Source organism: Macaca mulatta, chromosome 18 (assembly GCF_049350105.2).
Source record: "Macaca mulatta isolate MMU2019108-1 chromosome 18, T2T-MMU8v2.0, whole genome shotgun sequence".
In the NCBI taxonomy this organism is placed as follows: Eukaryota; Metazoa; Chordata; class Mammalia; order Primates; family Cercopithecidae; genus Macaca; species Macaca mulatta.
In genome coordinates this window covers 67,185,133-67,206,333 of record NC_133423.1, presented here as the reverse complement: position 1 = coordinate 67,206,333, position 21,201 = coordinate 67,185,133, and the positions used below count along the sequence as shown (strand labels likewise).

General features: G+C 35.4%; 1 protein-coding gene across 5 annotated transcripts in view; it reads right to left on the bottom strand.

Moving 5' to 3' along the window:
* The window catches only part of ZNF521 (zinc finger protein 521), a 292,598-nt gene that overhangs the window by 125,186 nt on the left and 146,211 nt on the right, over positions 1-21,201 (bottom strand). For 3 of the 5 annotated variants that reach the window (XM_001097677.5, XM_015121704.3, XM_077975546.1), the window contains one exon: positions 8,629-8,713. In XM_001097677.5, coding sequence (XP_001097677.3) covers positions 8,629-8,713 — 85 coding nt within the window. The remainder of the gene's footprint in view (positions 1-8,628; positions 8,714-21,201) is intronic. The other 2 variants (XM_015121703.3, XM_077975548.1) reach the window with 1 other exon arrangement.

Here is a 21,201-nt window from a genome sequence, read left to right as displayed (position 1 = left end):
AATACAGCCATCTGATGATGGCTTGAATTCATTCTTTACAGCCTGTTGTCAGGTAATCATGAAAACTATAGTTAAAGCCTTACTTACTCTTTATAAAGTCTGATGAAAAGAAGGAACTCTTTTCAAAGTTCAGTGGCCTCTGTTTAATATTCCAAATTTATCCCTTCAAATAACAGAGCCATAGCTAAATATTTCATCAGAGAGCTGTCAGAATATTATCCAAGTCTTCCACCTCTAGACCTTCAGCTCAATAACAGATGTACTCTTAAAACATAAAGCCAATTAATGGAAGCCCGGAGAACTCCAGTGAAGATATGCTATATACACAGTGAACACTCCATGATACTAGGTTGATGAATTAAGAGATAAAAACCTTGTCTAGCAGAAAATGTCACCCACCACTTACTTACATGGAAATAAAGTAATGCTAAAAAAAAAAGAAAGAAAGAAAGAAAAGGAAGAAGAAAACATAAAGAGGAACAAATGGAGAAGAAAAGTCATACTTCTGTATGTTCCATGTGGCTGCAAGATTGTGTCTGATATGTACGTCTAACAGGCGTTTCATTAGTTTGGTTTAAAAAGCCTCACTATGTTCTGTGGAAAAACTCGTACAAGTGCTCGCTAAGTTAGATAAATCGCTAGAAAAATGCCATTCATCTTAAAGAAAAAAGCAAAATTTCTAAGAACATTATTTTCTTAAAGAACGTTTTCTTAAAGTGTGAAAAGAGACTGTTATCTCTTTTCATACTTAAAAGATGCAGTTCCCCAAAACTCTGAAGAAGACTCACATTTTTATGTCAGAGGAAACAAGGCATCTGAATTAATACAATGCAAGTGTGAACTTAAATGATACCATTTCTCTATTTCTCCTGCCTTGATTCACTTAATTTGATGAAATAGTAAGAAAACGCTTGTTATCTCAGAGTTTTTTTTTTTAATTCTGTTGTTTGTTGACTTTAATTTTAATAACTCTTAAATAAGCACTCACAGCAGATGGACTTAAAATATGCTGGCAAGCAGGCCCTTTTATCAACAATTTTGCCATAGAAATACACAAACATTTCAATGGCTCTTCATTAGCAAACAAATCAACAAGTGATATTTTAATGCATGACTTTATTCCATCTCTGTGGGGACTGCAGTTGAGAGTGTGATGTACAGTACAGAGAAAGGAATCATCAGCCACAATGTCCCAGGGCTCTCTCCATTGAGGACTTCGCAGCCTCTGCTTAAAGACTGCATTTAATTGACTGATAGACAGTAGCTTCTTTGTTCACAGAAGACAGCGAAGTAATGGCAGCTTGAAAATCGTACCATCTACAGGGTCTCCTGAGACTAGTAACAGGGGGATATGTGTCAGGAATAAATAAATAATCTAATTATTAAGCCACTTCCTGTCAAGTTAACTCCAATTTGTTGGCTTTTGAAGGCAACAAAACGAGGCATTTTTCCTCATTATGCTTCTCTTTTTATACCAGTGGTAATCACAGGCGGATTAAAGGGTGCCTGATTGGTTTTTTTGTCAAGGAACTGAGAAGCAGCCAACAGTACAGAAAAACAGAGTTGGGGTTAGAAGAAATTTCATGCTTGTCTCCTTTCCAGCTCCCTAACAGCCCACACGGCTGCCCCATACAGAGCTGCCAGCTGTACAGCAAATGTGTACCCCTCCAACTGAGGCCTACCGGGCCACAGGCGCCATCCTGAGAGCTGTGAGATACCTTGCAATCTTGGCAGGTAGCTACTGCTGTCATAGGCATAATTCTAAAGGTGACCTACGAAACCCCATCAGCTCACCAAATGCAACAATATGAGCAGCTGAAGTTCGACACCCACTCTCCATATTGGCTCCCTTTCCTTTGTTTACTGCTATTAATGGCCCTGAAACTAGGAAATAACCTATGGAAATAGGTCATCGGAGACCTTTTCCTTTGATGTGTGTGAACCGATTCTGCGGAAATAGGTCACCACCCGTGTGTGTGCATGGGCAAGCAGGAATGTGCAGGGATCTATATCTTTTTAGGTATTGCTGATGACTTTTAGTGCCCTCCATTTGGAAATGCTTTGCAACCTTCATTCAGAAACAGATACCCACATCTGATAATGAACATATCAAAGAGTGAGTGAAAAACCAACACATTGGTGGTGCATTCTACAGGAAGTCAAAGGTGAGGACACAATGAGGTCCAGAAGCCCTGCCATTGTATGTCAGCCAGTCACATGGCCGTATCCAACTGGTAGGGCCTCTCTTCCTAGCGTCTCTGTGCTGAGCCTAGGAAGACAGGCTGGCATCCAGTAATTCTCCTTGAGAACAACATTTTTCTGAAGCCCCTTTAGGAGCAGTGTGTTCTAAAGAGTAATAAGACGTGGAATCTTCGATCTATGGCCTCAGCCACAGTCCTCAGCCTCACAGAAAATTAACATCACAAGAAATGTCTAGCAGGCTATCTTTGGGGTTTATAAATGTAAAAATACACTAACTGCCAGTGTTTTTTATTCTTGTAAATCAAAACTGCTAGACGCAAGCTAAAACACATGATTTGTCTTTTAATAGCTTAACCCTGAAATTGAGTGACAGACCTGAAGATTTTATCCCAAGTTCCTTAAGAAATGAGAATCCAAAGAATCACGATGAGCTCTTAAAAACTCTGCCTTCCTCCAAAAAGTCATTTTTCTTTGAGTTTCTTTTAAATTGTCTTTGTTTTTAGGAAGGCTGATCATACGGAGCCTTGGTAAGTTTCTGTGGCCCCTCTTTGCACTCGGTAAGCAGTACAGCTATGTTATATTTATGCCCGCGTATGTCCTTTCTAAATACATCTTGAATTTTTGCTAAATTGTGCAGATAATTAAGCCCTCTTCATATTTACAGTCTGCTTCATTGGTACCATGAATTCTGTTTTCAGTTACTGTCTGCAAATTCCCTCTCTGAACAATTTCATACTAAGCAATAACACTTCATTTTACATAAGTTTTATCTGATGTCCCCATACAGAGCTGCCAGCTGTACAGCAAATGTGCGGTTCTCAAACTGAGGCCTACCAGGCCACGGGCTCCATCCTGAGATCTGTAAGGCACCTTGCTGTCATTGGCAAGCGTTCCCTGCTATCTCTGTGACCATCACTCCACACTGCACACAACTTAAAATCATCTGATTATTAGAATTTGTGGCCCACACTCCATTTTATCCTTTATTTAATCTATCCCCAGATCACACATTTGTTTAAATGTTTTGGCTGGTTTACAAATCATGCAGCCATCTGCACAGTAGGTGTGACACCATTTTTTAGACAAAAGTTACGTTATAAACAAAGATAAAGTCATTTGAAATGCTTTGGTGTTTGTTATTCTGCCTGGTTCACTTGGACCAACTCTAAGAAATAAATAGAATTATCTGTGTAAATCGATGAACATCTATGAAAAACAACACCCAGCAGAACGCCCAGCTTGCTCCATTACCTACGTTAATATCATGACAGCTGAGGAGAGATGACCTGGCCCACTTCTCATCTCTCCTGTACAGATGGCTATTAAAGAGAAAGTTTCCCTTTTGTATGGTCCATGTTGAAGCCCTTTATGGGCTTTTCAAATAAGCCAGCATTGCCCACATGAGGGTAGCTTTCTGTTACCATTAAACTGCCCAGATTTCATCTTTTTTAATCCAGCTCTTGATGAAATAAGCCAGTGTTTTATCATATTTAACACCAAATGCTTGTTTCTTAATTCTCTGAATTTTGTAAGCAATCAAATAAAGATGATTTTTTTAAAAAAGGCGTTCAGTCATCTTCTCATTCACAATGAATGTAAATCAAGAGTCCAAAATATCTCAATGATTTTGAGCTTCTCAGGATAGCATGGAGATTATAAACACATATGTATACCCACACATATAGGCATTATTGTTGATCCATTTCTATTCATTCTTTTGAAACCAGTCAGTGAAAGTAAGAGTTTAAAGGGCAACGTGGACCTTTCTCTTCCATATATTTGGATATTTTCCCTTAGGACATAAAATCCTAAACTACTATGGACCTCAAAATACTGGTTTTAGTCTTTTCTAAAGCAAGTGCACTCAAGCTGAAATGCTTCAGAAGTGATACTGAATGCCACAAAACGATAATGAAGATTAGTCTCATAGTACACCACCCACTAAAGAAATGAAAGGAAAACAATGCCATTTGTGACCTTGGGCACCAAACAAATTGCAGGATGTATGAATGCCACCTGCCACAGAACAGACTACAATTTCATCACACTGTTAAGAACCGATTTACTCATTCTTGATGCCTTGACATCAGTGATATATATCACGTGTAACACAACACATAGAGTACATATCTTCCCACATATGCTAGAGAAGAGCTTAATCTTTTCCTGGTGTTTTGAAAATCGTGATTATCTATAAAATACTGAGTATTTATTAGAGATATAAATACGAAGTCAGTATCTTTGCATCAGTGTTTTCCTACTAGCTATCCTTTACAATCCCAAATTCTAGCTCTGCTTTTCTAAGAGATAAATATATTTGCTTCTTCAAAATGCTTTAACATTACACTTGATCTATCTAGGACATGTTTATTAGCGACCATTTCTGGATTCTCCTATCTTTAACAAAATGGGGTATTCTGACACTTAGAACAATTTTGCCATTACAACACTGGTCTTTCTAATCAGATGAAAAAAAATAAAATTTATTAAGTAACCATTTCTAAGTATATTATTAAAAATAATCCTTATATAAAAGGCTTGTACCTAGTCCATTCATTTTCTCCATCCATGAACTTTGAAAGGGACGGCTGGAAATGGCCATAGCTATATACTGACTACTTGTCCTCCAAAGCCCACAACTATAGTAATCAATTCCAAGGATAATGGTATTTCTCCCCTTTGATCATTCCTTTGTCAAGCTGACTGGCCTTCGATGGTGAGTGTACTGCTGGTTGTCTACCACCAGCCGCTCGCAATTTGCTCACTATGTTTCATGAGACAGTTGTTTGTGGCTGTTTGGAACACATTTGTCTCTTTGGGGATTTATGCGCTAGTTGCAATGCCAACCTCCATAGTGATCGAAATTTCTTTCTAACTAAAATAGATAATTAGAGGCTGGTAATTATTGGTCAAGAATTATCAGAGTGAAAAAATTAAGCTTCTCATAAATAGTTCTTGGCAATGTCATCTCTTTATATTATCTCATGCCTAACAGCCCTTTATTCAGAGCACTTACAAATTTACTCTATGCTGTTGAGCCTCATAATTTTATATGAGGCAATCCCTTTGCTGGGTTAAACACATTTAAATTCTCTTGTTTGATCTCTATTCGCGCTAATCCATACCAAAGAATAATAATAATAACAGACAGCTCAAAGAGGAAAATAACAATAAATATTTACTATGCTGATAGAAAAGAGAAGGGTGAATAGGAAATTAAAGCACCTAATACATCCTGGTATCTTGTTGTATTCTCAGGTCAAAAGCCAACATAAACTATGTGAAAAGAACAAAGGAAGACAGGAAAAATTTTCTTATTGGCACAGATCTTTAAAGAGGGAAATCTTTTCCCCAGGAAAGCTGTTAAAATGTTTCGTAGCTCTTTTTCTGTGTGTGTAAAGAAGAAAAGAAACCCCTGAATAGTCACTGGTCTGATTTCTTACTGAAACTGTGTCGAAATGTGGCGAAGAGGGAGGTTTTCTTTTTTTCCTTAATAGACATAAGTCAATTCCCTAGTGCATTTTTATCGAGTAATTATTCTCGCAACTCAGACCATGTGTCCACACCTTGCTGCAAAACCGCACTTAAGAAGAGCACCTCCGGTATGTACCTGGTGGAAACATTGATGGTTTCCCTTTCACAAATGTCCCTGGCCAACAGCCTGAGACCAGCACATCCAGAAAGATGCGTGGCGGTTGCTTGACACTGAGACTGCACAAAAACCTAGGTGCCACAGAAGCAAATGCAAATGACTTGAGTAAAGAAGGAATTTAAAGTTACACCTCATTGGGTCAACTGTAGGTCTTGTTTTCCATCAGGTGACAGAATCCTTCCTCTACATTGATTGAAATGTAAAACAAAATCCGCAAGAACACTATATACCCTCTTAACAAAAGGAGTAAGAGGCTTTTCAGATAGTCCCTAATCCCCCTTCCTCTACTGAATGTCTAGTTGAGATTATTTTTTGATTAGACAAAAAACACACACAGATATATAGCCTAAAAATACCTACCCTCAATGGAGGAATTTTAGCCAACAAAATAATGCTGCCTGCCTCATTTGAAAGACTAAATAGCACATTAGAATTCTAAAAAGGGGTATCAGCCTTTGTGACGCCCTTCATTTTTGCGTTCTCTCTCTCTAGATACTAACAGCATGAATAGGGTGTAAGGACTTGGATGCATGGTCAACAGATAAAACAATTAAATGGATGCTACTCATTTATTTAGGCCTCAAGTGCAAGAGAATTACATACTTTTATTATTAAAAATGGCATGAATATTAAATAACTAGACCCTCTGTGCAAAGGAATGGAATGTGCTTCTCTGATGAAAGGTGAATTGTTAAATGCTCAGGTCCCAAGAGGTGAGTGTCTTATTAATCCACTATAAGGTAGAAGGGAAAAAGCCTTGGGAAAGCACTAATGATGCAAGGAATATAAAATAAGTACAAACAGGAATGATACAAAGCAATTTAAAAAGAAGACGAAACAAACTGATTAATGTTTATAGGCAAAATGATACTAAAATTGGAAAATCAAAAAGTACCGTTATGCTGAACATTCAATAGAAATTCTAAATGTGCAAAAGAGTATCAACATTGTGGTGAAAATATATTCAACATATTCATCTGAGTACTGGGACAAATAAATCCAGAAACAAAAATAAGTTTACATTGAATAGAACAAAAAGAAGCATGACCACAAAACTTCACTGAATTTCTCATGAACTGCAAACTTCTAAGAACTGCTTTCATTCAAGCCTATCTAAAAGTGCAGCATGAGGTAGAATCATGAATGACTGCCACCAACACAGTCTACTCAAGAAATAAAGAGACGGGAAATATTAACATTTATCATTTGGCAGGAATTCATTTTTTCTAAGCCACTCCTCTCCTCTAAAAAGCTGTTTTAAAAGTTTACATAAGGTATTTTTCACATTCTCAAACAGAAGGGAATTTCAAGGAAACATCTGAATCTCTCCTACATGTTGCCATTATCTTCTAATCACTCACTAAAGTTGTCAACGCTATTGTCACATTGAAGGATATACTATTTAATATAGGTGAAATCACTAATAATATTAATACTTAAATCTGGAAAATGTAGAGATAAATTGATCAGTATATTAGCTGCTATGTATAAGTTCCATTTTGCACAAATAAGCTCTTAGTCGTTTATAAGCAACAACCGCCTACCTATCATTTGAAAACCATAAAGCACATCCTATTGAAAAATTATCAATTTTCCAACATGCCTTTGAATTTATCTTCATTAATTTATATCAGAAAAATGGAAGTTTTGTAATAGCTTTAATGATCAGAAATGACAGGTGAACAACCTTCCACAAAGCATCCTTAGAACACTTCTAATTAGTATACAATAAAACTGGTTCCTCCCTGAAAACAAGTTCATAGTCTCAAATGTTGAATTTTCTTTCCTGTCGTATAGAGTTTCATCATAGGAGAGTATGAGGTTAATTTGACTTTTTAAATATTATAATTATTTATGGTATTATGAAATACCATGAAGTGAGTATGAAATAAAAAACTCGTAGTATAAAAAACACAAATGAATAACAAGAATAGCATAAAGTAATAGCAGTTGTCATTTTACTAGTAGAAAAATGATCTGCTTGATAAAGTTTAATTGGCTGGTAAAACGCTTAGTGTTATTACTAAGTGCTTATCAAATTAAAAGACATAGGCACTAATCCGTGAGGAATTAAGAAATAATGGGACAATATGAATAGGTTAAAAAAATATCCTCTTAGTTTTAGCCCATGTGATACATGCAAAATCCTAAAAACAATGGCCTGGAGTAACTTCAGAAATCTTTCCCCAAACCACTTTTATAAAAATCTATGGAAAATTTGGTGGGGAATAAAAAATGATTACTGAATTCTTTACATGATCTTTATGACCATGATTATTTCCAGGCTGTTGAAACCATACATATAAAACTATTTTATGGCTATTTAAATTATTTATGTTTCCCTATCACAAAAACTCACTACTTCAGATTTTGATACAAAGATGCTTAAGCAACACACAGCAGTGCCATTACCATAATAACTTCTGAAATTAAAACCTGTCTAAAACTCTACGGAAAGCTAACATCCAGTTCATTAACCATTCCTGTTAGTTTTCAATAATGCAAAAATGATTAGAAGTTTAATTTGTTAATCACTTGTGTTTTGACTGGCAGTAGATATATAATCCTCTGCAGAAGTCTAAACTAGCCCTTGCAGAAAACAAAATGTGCTAATACCTTATCAGGACTAATAACAGAAATTAAAAAAAAAAATCAATCATGCCGAGGAAAACCATTGATGGTTGAACAATTAATTCATCTTTAACTCTGTTTAATGGTGATATACACAAGTAGAAGAAACATCTATCTGTAATAAGGTTTAGAGTGTCACTCACCAATCATGTGATTTGCAACATGAACCTGAATATCCCATTCATTGTAGAAAACCATCTGACACTTGATGCATTGATAGGTCTTCTTCTGAGAAAACAAGTATAAACAGAGTTACTTAGACACATGGACTCTTAATTGTTTCTTTGTTTAAAAAACATTTTTCTGAGATGCTGGTCTTACCTATGTTGCTAAGAAACAAACTAAACTACAGGGCCACTTGGCCCAAGTTCCACAAATTCCCTACTTACACCTTATGGCTTGATCCCAACACCACATTTTCATTTGCAGACATTTAGAAGAAAGAGAAGCACATAATTATGGCATAATATATTTTTAAAGATCCCTAAACTCAAAAACAGAAGGTTTTTAAAACCAGAAGTATTACAGAAATACAGTTTTAAAAAACATGAATATTAAAAAAAACCTACAGAGTTTCAGAATCCAATGTCTTTGAAGATCAGGCACAATTTCATTCTGACCAATATAACTAGGGTGTTGCTTCTAGCTATCCATAAGTGATATGGCTAATAAGTTAAGATTCACGGATTCCAGCTAAAATATTTAGAGATATAATTTTTAGCTAAAGTCTACAATTTAAATGATGTTTTAGAAGCTGCTAAGTATTAGCATTTAAATATGTACTTCTTCCTATAAAGAAATAATATCATAATGAACATTCTACCACTATTTTATCATTTTACACAACAGTCCTGTGAAGTAGATAGAGCAAGATTTTTATTACAATTCTTATAGCATAAGTGAAGAAACTGAGGTCCAGAGAAATAGAAAGATTTGCTTGATGTCACGGTGCCGTACAGCTGGGAAGAGAAATACGTTCTTTCGATTCTAAATGCTGGTAGGCTCTCTGATTTCTGAACCATAAAGCAGCCATTATAATTTTACATCTTTATTATTGAGTCCCAGTACCTATTAGATGAACTCAATAAATAGAGTATTAGTTGTGTTTTCCAGAGCACATACTTACATAACTTCCTTTTTGATGAATCTTAATATTTGTAATTAAAAACCATGTTGGAAGACAAAATAAACCACTATGAAAATAATCCATTTTTAAAATGTCCCAAACATGAGAAAATTACATTTGTAAAATCACATAAATGACATTTTCTTACAAGCATTTTTTACAGAATTATCGTTTCATTTGAAGTCATATAAAATTGTCTTACAAATGGCATTAATAACGAAATACCAGCCTGTAAATTACAATCAATTTGAAGGAACTGAAGTTCTTTAGAACTTAACAAAATCAAAGTTAAGCACAAACATTTAGCATAATTCATTTGAGATTTAAAATTATAAATGCCATTAATATAATTTTTTCCTAATTATTGTAATTTAACATAATATTTTCTTCTGCAACAGTGAACAATATTCTTTGTAAACCACACAAGTATAGGCATATTTCCACTGGAGGCTGTCTAAATTATCTGACGGTCTTTGTACATTAGGCATATTGCGAACTATGTGCTGAATCTAAATCTAACACGGACTTCAAACACCCTGACAATCACCAAGGAAGATTTACTACACTGAGCTGTTTACAAGATGCTTTTGATGGTGACATATAGAGCAACATGTGTTACGTAAATAACATCTATCCCTTTTTTAACAATATTTCCCTTTAGAACTAGTTAGAAAATATTTCTTACTCCCTGATGACCTACATTATATATTGTTTATTAGCATACTTCTAGCATTATTCCTGATATGTGACCTTGCTGAAAAACAAAGAAACATAAACTTAATGGCTAGTCTTTTCTCTTGTTAGCACAGTAAAACATGCAATATGTCGAAAACTGTCTCCAAAAATGATGACTGATGAATATGTTGGCAGAATATACTAGGGCTTTTTTTTCCTAGTCTAATAATAAAGAATAAAACCATTTCAAAAGCCAAAATAATAAAATGCCAGCACTTACTACTGTCTTCAAAATGAACTGACACATGTAAGTTTTCTTTTATCATCGAATGAAAATGCTTTTGCCACTACTGATAATTCAAACATTAATTCTCTCCACTCATAAAACAGTGTCTAAAATGCTATGTTATATATTTTTATTAAAAAAGCCATATTCTTATCTATAAGCTCCTAAATTTACGGCTAGATAAGAATTTACTGTGATCAAAAACAATGAACTGTGATTTTAAAATACTGAAGCTTGAACTCTACTTCACCATATTTTTCACATTTCCCAAATACAAAGCCATGATATGCAAATTGGTATGTGTTAAAGGTTTTCTTTTTAAAGGCAGGATATAAAATTCATTTTTACCCTCAGTTTTTAAAACGGTGATGTTAAATGACCTTTAAAGCATCTTTCATTATAACTATAGATTCTTTGCAAAATATTGGAGAGATCCCTGCACACCTGTACACCATCTTTAAGTAAAGGGATTATAACCTCTGAACAGTGTCAGCCTTGGGGAACTCATTCCCTTGGAGGTAAATTTATTCCACCTCTGTATGGCTAAAATTATGAGAGAATTCTTCCTAATTCTAGATCCAAATCTGCTTTTTCTGCCACTTTCACCCATTGGCCCTAACTCTAAGCTCTGGTACTACACAAAGAAGAGGTTGAATCCATTGTCTAATATGACAATTACATTAGCCCCTTTTCAGACGGAACATAGGGGCACAATGTAAGAAACGAATTACCTCCCATCCTGGTTACCTATCTCCAGGTCAATGTTTTAAGAAATAGAACCCCAAATGAAGCTTGATATTCCAGGTATGATCTGACCCTTGCAGAGTACATGAGGATTGTCACCTCCCTTAGGACAATTACTTACATTTATATAAAAGACAACAAAAAAAGTCAAGTGAGATAATTTCTTTTAAAAGCAGATAAAAGTAGAAACAGAACTTCCATTGTTTGGGCCCCAGATTGGCCTTTATCAACGCTTAAGTTGTCAATTTACTTGAAATGCTAATTTAGTACATTTTTAAAAGAGACTTTTTTTTTCATTAGCCTTTTTAAATGTGCTACTTGGGAGTGGGATTGTCATTTCCTGATTGTTCTCTTTTGTTTTCTGATACTGATAGATGTAATTATCAAGGATACAACTTTTTCCTAGCACCTCATTATTTTTGATTGATTTTGAGAACAATTTAAATGTGCCTTTTTGACATTCTTGTTTTCAGTTACACTCTGTGTAAGGTACTCAGAGACTTTTTAAAAAGAACATCTCATAAATTAAAAAAAAAAATGATTAGAGATGCTTAATAATATAGTTTTAAAAAATTATTCTGATTAACCCTGTTACCCTCCATTCCATCCATTAGGACTCAGACTTCACATTCAGTCTTACCAAATTTTAAAAAGTAATTTAAAATAATAATTATTAAAACTTATACTTTGTAGAAATCAAACTGCTTTGATTTTTTCCAAAATACTGAATGGATTTTTAAAAAATCAGTGCATAGTAATCCTCTAAAACAGAAATGAAAAAAAATTAAGTTGTTACCATGGGAGGTGACTATTACATCAATTTCTTTTTCTGAAAATTGGCAATGAAAGGGTCAGAAGCACCTTGCATTTTTTAGGAGGAAGTGTAGGTCGTGCCTATTTGATGAGTGAAAGCTTTTCTTTATAGAAGAATGACAGCAGAAGGGGTGACAAAATTAGATATTCACCATTTTGCAATGCCAAATAACATGGTTCAGGATAATCACTAACGGATGCTGAAACTAGTGGAAGACAGGTTATTCTGAGATACTCAAATTTCATCCTTTGATCATTGCAAAGCGAACTATATATCTTTACAATAAATTTAGCTAATGGTAATTACTCTAACCAGACTATTTAGCTTAATACCATTAAGAATGGAAATGACGTGACCTTGTGTGCCTCTCAATGAGTTGCAATATGAAGTATACATCACCAATATAGTATCTTATCTAAAATGTGTACTTGAATATAATTAAGTCTTTAGGCCTAACAATCCAGTTTTCAGTAAATACAGGGATAGGGGAACAAATATTACTATGAGAAAAAAATGCAAATCCAGAATATTCTTTCAGAGAAATGGCCTGTTGTCTTCGAAAAGGGGAACAACTATTACTATGAGGGAGAAAAAAACCCCCTCAAATCCAGAATATTCTTCAAAAGAAATGGCCTATGTCATGGGGAAAAAAAGTGAAGAGATGAAAGAGACTGAAGAAGACTTGAGTAAATGTAATGTGTGGGTCCTGATTTGCGGGAAGGGGGCTGAAACAGCTCTAAGGCGGCTTTTGAGGCAATTGAGAATAATTTAGATATCAATCTGACTATTAGCTGATTATTAGATGCTATCAGGACATTACTGTTACCTTTTTTAGATGTGATAATGGTATTGGGGTCATGTGGGTAAACATTCTTTTTGGTAGGAGATGCATACTGAGTATTTAGGGATGAAATATTTGCAATTTACTTTCAAAAGTTTCAGGAAAAAACATACATAGTCATATATAAGTAAATGGCTACATGTTAACCATCATAAACTCTAGTTGTATACGTGAACATTTTCATAATAAAAACTGGAAAAAATGAATAGAGTAATTCATAACATGTAGTTTTTAGAAGCTCAGCTTAACCCCTGATTCACCTCCGCTATTCACTTTAGACTCCCATACTTGATATGCACCAAAACTAATTTGCACTTAGTTGTTTTAAGTAGCTTTGCAAACATTTTGGTATTTGTTTGTGAAGTTCTTTTTCCTTTTTTTTTTTTTTTTTTTTACATAAATCTAATGTAAAAACTCTAAGAAGTCAGGAACCATAGCTCACATTCATTTGTATAATAAAATAATAATTTAATAAACTGTTTCATACTTTAGTAAAGAACTTGTACGCAAAAAAAAAAAAAAAAATCCCTTGTAACAGTCCTGTAAGAGTAGATAAAGGGGGGATTATTATCCTCATTTATAGATTAATTAACCGACTTGGTTAAAGTCATACAGGTATAACCAAGCCAGGATTCTACTGTCTTTCACACACTGGATTTTAACACAGTTTATATTCTGATCACTTGCAGGTAAATTTACAATTACATTTTAGGTGCGTTTCAAAAGGAGGCTTTCCATATAATTAAGTAGTGCTTTGGTCTTTGACAATGCCAGGAATGGTAGGAAAAGTAACTTATAAGAGTGAAGGAACTATCTGTAGCTAAGTTAGCCTTAGGCTCCCAGTCCCAGACTCTTGACTAAGATTCATAGGATAGAATTGGCTCTTAATTCCCTAAGTCTATTTCAATATTTTCCCTTTGTCATCAATGTTCTGCAGTTTTCTTCTTTTTGCCATGTTTTAAACTGTGCATTTAAGTGTATTTGTTTTGCTCAATACAAAAATAATAATTTCAATTTGAGATCTCATGTATGTCCTCAATTCTTAAAATTTTCAGTGATTAAAATCACTCAGTTATTAAGTCTATTTATGACACTCTCCATTCACTTCCATCAGAATCCTTATTAGACATAGATTAGAGCCTCTCAGTCTATCCCCCATGTATTTTAACTGTCCTTTCATTCATATTTTAAGAATCTATTTGTCTTCTTATGTCCTACTCTAGATCACTTCTCTGTACTCTTACAAAACACTGATTCTCTCTTCACAGCTGACCAATCTAGAGTTTATCCTATTTAGCAAAGCTTTTATTTAAAATGACTATTTTTCATTTCCAACATTTCTAGTTTTAAACATTCAAATGCTTTTGTTTTATTTCTGCTTGGATTTGCTTCATAATTTGTCACTCTTTTCAGTGGAAATCATACCTTCATTGATCTTTCTGAGCTTCTAAACATACTTATTTCAAAGTCTTTGTCAGACTGTTCAAAATAATTAGTTTCTTCTTTTTTTCTGCTTTACTAGTGTTTGATTCATTCATATACTTTGGAATCTTGGTTGAAAGCCCATTTGTAGTGATTTTTTTTTTCCTATGTGCTAATTTCTTCCTTTCCAGTAGTTTCACCATCGGTTCTACTGGGGCATCCCAGGCTACTGTACCAGAGCTGGGTCTCGGAGGAGCATTTCCTGCCTATCTGCTGTGCTGCAGGGATAGAAAGACATTGCAAGGTAAATCACAGAGGCAACACATGGGTAATTCAGTCTTATGTCACAAAACTGTGTCTTTCTTCCTACTCCTTCAATCCTCCAGGTAAAAATCCTAGTTCTTGGTAGTGGTCAACAGAATTACATTTTCCCAGTCTCTTGCTGTGAACAAGAAAGTTTCACCCAGGCCCTGCTTCAAATAGTGGGTCTGGATTTGTCCCACAGGGATTAAACCCTAATTACCACTTTCTATTTTTGGAAAATGTTCAGCAGACCCCTGGCTTTAGCCTTAATAACCATGTGGTTTTCTTACTTGGTTTCTAGATCTCAAAGATGAAGAACTGTTTTGGACTTGACTAAGTCCATTTGTTTTTGTCTTTATATTTTATCTATCATTGCTGTGTATGTTTGGAACATCAAAGCCAAAGTTACAGAGCCATTTTTCCAGGATGTCCCATAGCTCTCAGCTCCCTCTATTTCAAGGCTTTTAAGGAAGGACCAGTGTCAGATTTGGTCACAACCTGAAATCAGGATATTGTACAATGATGCTATAAAGTATTCATTCCAAATATATCCAGTAGTCTTAGGAGGAAAGAATCTTTAGATTTTCTTTCTGTAATACTAACTTGTCGTATAGTTAGTTGTGTAACAAATCATTAAATGACCCTGAGTTTCCTTCTCTGCAAATGAAAAAATAATAAAACCTACATCTTAGAGTTGATACGAAAAGTAAATGAGAATTATATAAAAATGTTTGGTACCATGCCTACCATGTAGCATACCTGCACTAAACAGTAATTCTTAATGCTTACTTATTTATTAAAGGTACTATTTACTGTCTATATTACTCTTTGACAGGTTATTATGGTGATGGAATAAAATATGATATAAACTGTTGTCAAAGGTGAGTAGTTTTCACCCTTCTAAGTGGACTTTGGAACCACATTAAAATTTCTTTCAACTCAAATCCACTAATTTAAATTTCATGACAATTAACAAGGGTTAAACAAATGTTTATTAAATAAAGCTTTAAAAATTAGTTGGCCCTCCATATTTGAGGATTTTGCATCTGTAATCAACCTCTAGTTGAAAATTTAAAAAAAATAAAAAATAATACAATACCATAATAATAATCAAATAAAAAACCAATACATTATGACAGCTGTTTACATAGCACTTGTATTCAGTATCACAAATAATCTAGAGATCATTTAAAGTATATGGGAGCCTGTACATGTTTTTATAAGGGACTTGAGCATCCGCAGGGCATCATGGAACCAATCCCTCATGGATACCAAGAGACAACTAATAATACAAAGAAAATCACAAGTTGGTGACAAGGTTGGGTGAATGGGAAGGGAGAAGCAGTAAGAACGTGTAAAAAGGTTTATGCTAGCTGGGAGGAAAAAGCTGTTTTCAAGGACTATAGCAATATATATTACCATTCCAAGAATGAATACATTAATTACAAATGCAATATATATTTAAGAGCAGTAGCACCAGTATTTTGTTGGCAGACAAATGGTTACTAAACATGAGTCAAAGTAATAAGCCAGCAGCTTTCCACAAATGCTCAATAACTCAGACATTCTACTAATTTAGCCTAGTCATTTTCTAAGTAATTCTGAATTTGTATGAAAATAAGTCAGTGAAGAAGGAAAAAATGGTTATTGAAATGTAATGAAAGCCACTAATGATGAAAAGCCCAAATAATTCACTGAAAAACAAATGTATCAATATTCTAATTTGTATTCTTGTGACAGTTAAAAGGATACTATTGTCTTATAGTGGTGGTTAATGTCCTAAGATAAAATCCATGTAACACTTTACATCATGCCTGGCACATGGCAACACCTCAACAACCAAGAGATATTAACCGTGATCCCTAAACTCAAGGCATTACAATATAATTAGGGAAATAAAACACACAAACATTAAACTGTTTTAAGTATTTTGCCTAAATGACATGGCAAAGCAGTTTAGGACCAAGTGCCTACTTTGGTGTATTGCAAAGAGAAGACAGAACATGTCAAAGAGTGACAGATTAATACGGTCTGGAAGAGTTAGAAAAACCCCCCTGGGAAGAGATAGGACTTGATCTAAGTTCTAAAATGGGAATAATTTTCTTGAGTTTGAAACTGTTACAGGGCCTGGTATGGTGGCTCATACCTATAATCCCAGCATTTTGGGAGGCAGAAGTGAGAGGATCGCTTGAGTCCAGGAATTCAAGACTAGTCTGGGCAAGGTAGCACAACCCTATCTCCACAAAAAAATTAAAAAATTAGTCAGGCGTGCTGGCTTGTGCCTGCATTTCTAGCTACTTGGGAGACTGAGTCAGGAGGATCACTTGAGCCCAGGAGTCTGAGGCTGCAGCGAGCTGCGACCATGCCACCGCACTCCAGCCTGGGGGACAGACTGAGTGAGACCCCATGTATTACATGCCAGCCAAGTTGCTCACAGTTCGTGGGGAATAAGGAAGACAATTCAGAATAGAGCCAGGGTTAAAGAAGATTGCTTCTGGCCAACTGACTAGACAAGAAAAGGAAGAGAAAAGAAAAAGCCTATAGATACTGGTTTTAAATGACTGAGTTGCAATTTTTATAGTACCAGGGAGAAAAAATATTTGAGTCTATTAAATATATTTATTGATACATCCAAAGCTCATGCTGAATTGTGATTCCCAATGCTGAAAGTGGCCCTTGGTGGGAGGTATTTGGGTCATGGAGGTGGATCTCTCAAAGCTTGGTGCTGTCTCTATGACAGTGAGTGAGTTCTCATGAAATCTGGTCACTTTAAAGTGTGTGGCACCTCCCCGCCACTCTCTCTTGCTCCCGTTCTTCCCATGGGAGATGCTTGCTCCTGCTTTCCTTCCTGCAAGAGTAAAAGCTCCATGAGGCTCCTCAAGAAGTGGAGCAGGTGCTAGTGCTGCAGAAGTATAAGCCAATTAAACCACTTGTCTTTATAAATTACCCAGTCTCACGTATTTCTTTATAGCAGTGCAAGAATGATCTAATACGTTTATTTTTACAAAGAAAACCCTAAGCTCCATGAAGATATAAATTTAAGCTACTACTATGTTTATAATCGAGTAATAAAGTTAAGCCATTTTTAAAATGTTTTATTGAATTCTCTTTAAATATTAGATAAAATAGTATTAAAATATTTTATTTTCAAAGGCATCCCCAATAGTCAAAAACCAGGAAATAACTGAGTGGAGTCTTCAGAACAATCTGACAAGTATGCACTAAAAACAAAACTCAGTGTTAAAGATAGAGTAATTTCCCTGGGTCATACCAAACATTGGTCATACCAAACATTCCTTCCTCATGGAAGGAATTTACTACCTTGAAGTTTGTGAACAAAGGGTTATTTTATTTCTAAGAATAAAGTTTACTTTAAGTTTAAAATTAATAAAGAACAACAAATAATTTTTGAGTTCAAAATTGTCTCCTAACAAATTTTCTTCAAAATTTGTCTTTCTACACACTTGAACTCATTGATGTCTCACATTAAACACTGAAAAAAACTGTGCCCAAGTTTCCCATAGAGAGAGATGCTTGATTAGACTTACTCTCCTCATTCACATTTTGGAGTCTCTTCCAAGGGACCAACTCATGTCCCTCCCTACACAGTCCACTGAGACCTTCCAGATAATGTATCTTCATCTAGATCATCTCATTTAATGTTATGGGTTCAGTTGCTGTTTATTTCTACACCATAAAAAAATCTACCTGAATAAAATCTCCCATAGTGTTATCCACAGAGTAGGCAGTAAATACACTTTGTTTACTGACTGTTGAATGGACAATCTAATGAGTCATTCTACATCCATCACCTTCATTCATAAGGTACTACCTAAGATTGGTCTATTTCTGCTTGCAAAACTGCCTACCACCTTACACAGCACCAGAAATCAGTGAATTGGAAGATGATGAATAACATACTAAATTGATGCTGTAGTGAAGGTTAAAAAAAAAAAAAAAAAAGTCGCCAGAGCACATGCTAATTATTTTTGAGCTAGGAAAAGGAATTTGTCTCTTGTTACTCATGGCTATACTATTTTGTTAGTTCCTATGTGAAGAGATTTATAATTCATAGTAAATTCTAGTTAATTTCTTACAGTGATTGTTTTATAAATGTTCATATCATTCAAGAAAGGTAAGCAATTGAAGGTGGGAAAATATGGGTTTAAATAATCACTCTTTTAGAAACAAACCTGAGATGGAAAAGACAAGTCAAAATTGGGGGTTACACAAAATTAGGGCCTATTTTCCTCATCAATTATTCTGATCATGTGATTGTTTTCATTAAAAAGCACTGAAACTTCCTTCTGTTTCACTGTTACCAAAATAAGGAGCTATGGCTGGTAGATATCAAGGATCGACAGCTGGAGAGGTGAAGGAGTGGCGACAACACGTAAGCACACTGCATCACCATCAGATCACATCACATGCCCAGGGAGACCCCATCCAGATTGGTAGTATGACTTACAATCCCACCATCAACTAGGAAAAAGAAATTGTTAGGCAGAACAAAGTATTTTAGAATCCATTAAGAAATACTTTCCTAAGTATACAGTTTCTGTCCAAAAACAAATTAGATTGGTTCATTAACTCTTTATGAGTACTTGGTATCATTTAATACAAAGTCATCATAAATTTCAAAAGGATAAAACAGACAAACCTTTTATCTCATTTAAAAAATTCTCTTATAATTCATTTACAAGTTGTATCAGAATTATTTCAATAAAACTAATTCTAAATGGCTGTAAGCTCTTTAAGGCTACATGGAAGGCTCTTTGCTATCCATTTGTTTGTTTTTTGTTTTTTTGAGACAGCGTCTCGCTCCGTCACCCAGGCTGGAGCGCAATGGCATGATCTCGGCTCACTGCAACCTCCGCCTCCTGGGCTTAAACAAGTCTCCTGCCTCAGCCTCCAAAGTAGCTGAGACTACAGGCATGAACTACTATGCCCAGCTAATTTTTTTTTTGTATTTTTAGTAGAGATGGGGTTTCGCTACGTTGGCCAGGCTGATCTCGAACTCCTGGCCTCAAGTGATCCGCCCACCTCGGCCTCTCAAAGTGCTGGGATTACAGGTGTGTGCCAGAGCCACAGCGCCTGGCCCATTTTGTATCTACTCCAATACATAATTAGTTACACATAACAAATTAATATGTGAATGACTCATACCTGTTCACTGTGCAATAAAAATCTTTGCTTCCTTCTACTTCTCTTTAGATGAAGGCTTCTGTGGAATCCTAGTCATTCTCTTTTGTTTATCTCTCTAATGTATCCTTCCAGCTAGTCTTCTGTCAAAGAAATACTTTGTGTTCTGGTGGTTTCTGTCTTACCTACAAAATGTAGTTTTTCTTATACTAGATCATTTCATTTACCTATGTATGTGCCCAAATTAACTTTGTCCTTTATAACTCTTATGTCCACTAAGATATTTTAATGCATGTCCCTCTTCTCTTGGCAGTTTTTACTTTGTTTCTCTCTTCCTCCATATTCTCATTCTGGGTTTGCCTTTTCTCATCCATTCCTTCCACTTGAACAGCTTTCCTACTGAGGCATGTCAGACCACCCTTCTCTTCTCCTTCAAATTACTTCTAAAACCCACCTGCTTCAAAAAGCTTGCTAGCAATTACACCCACACAATGCTGTGGGTGCTGACTTATTATTCCTGTTGTTTGTACTCTTAGTAAATTTTTTAGGACAGAGGTGTGTTTCTTTCACGCTACCTATTCTAGAACATGCTGTGCAATTACAATGTATACAAAATGTGCAAGTGGTAGGGTTCTTTTAACCCCTGATTTAACTAAAATTATCTGGATTTTTCAAAATCTTCCCATTATCACGAAAATATCTTCTTGAAAAACAGGAAAAAATGCCCCCATATTCTTTGCATTTCCAAAGGTAACAGGCAAGCTTATATAGAGTATTGTGGAGTTTTAGGATTGAAAGGGACAAGTAAATTCATCTGTTTCAAATTTCCTCACAGACAATGAAACTGAAATCCAGAGAGATGGAGTGACCTTGCCCATGACTCAGAGAAAGTGACCAACCTATCAAGCCTAGGACCCCAGACTGCTATGAACACATCCACATGTACATGGTGTGGCCGCTCATTGGCTATCTGTGATGCTTACAACTCATCGGGGCTCCTCGGGGCACAGGACTCCAGGACCAACTCTCCAGCACCGCCTCTCCATTGCCAGTTCTTGCTACCAAGTGCTGCCCTTCTTGGAGGGTTTTCATTTCCCAGTTTACGCTTTCAGCATAGAAGGTGCTATATTATATTCAAAGGCTTTCTGTCACTTAAGTAGTAAAGTCTTAGATTTCTCTTTAGCTCTCACACCCAGCACACTGCCTGACAGAGAGCATTTGTGAAAGGGTGCATAACTATGCAGAAATGAAGTGATGTGTGCTTTTTATATGTACACCTAAAAGTAAACACTGTCAGAATTATCATGATGGAGGGAACCAGATTGTTGTCATCAAACACACCTAGATTCTGCATCATACAACC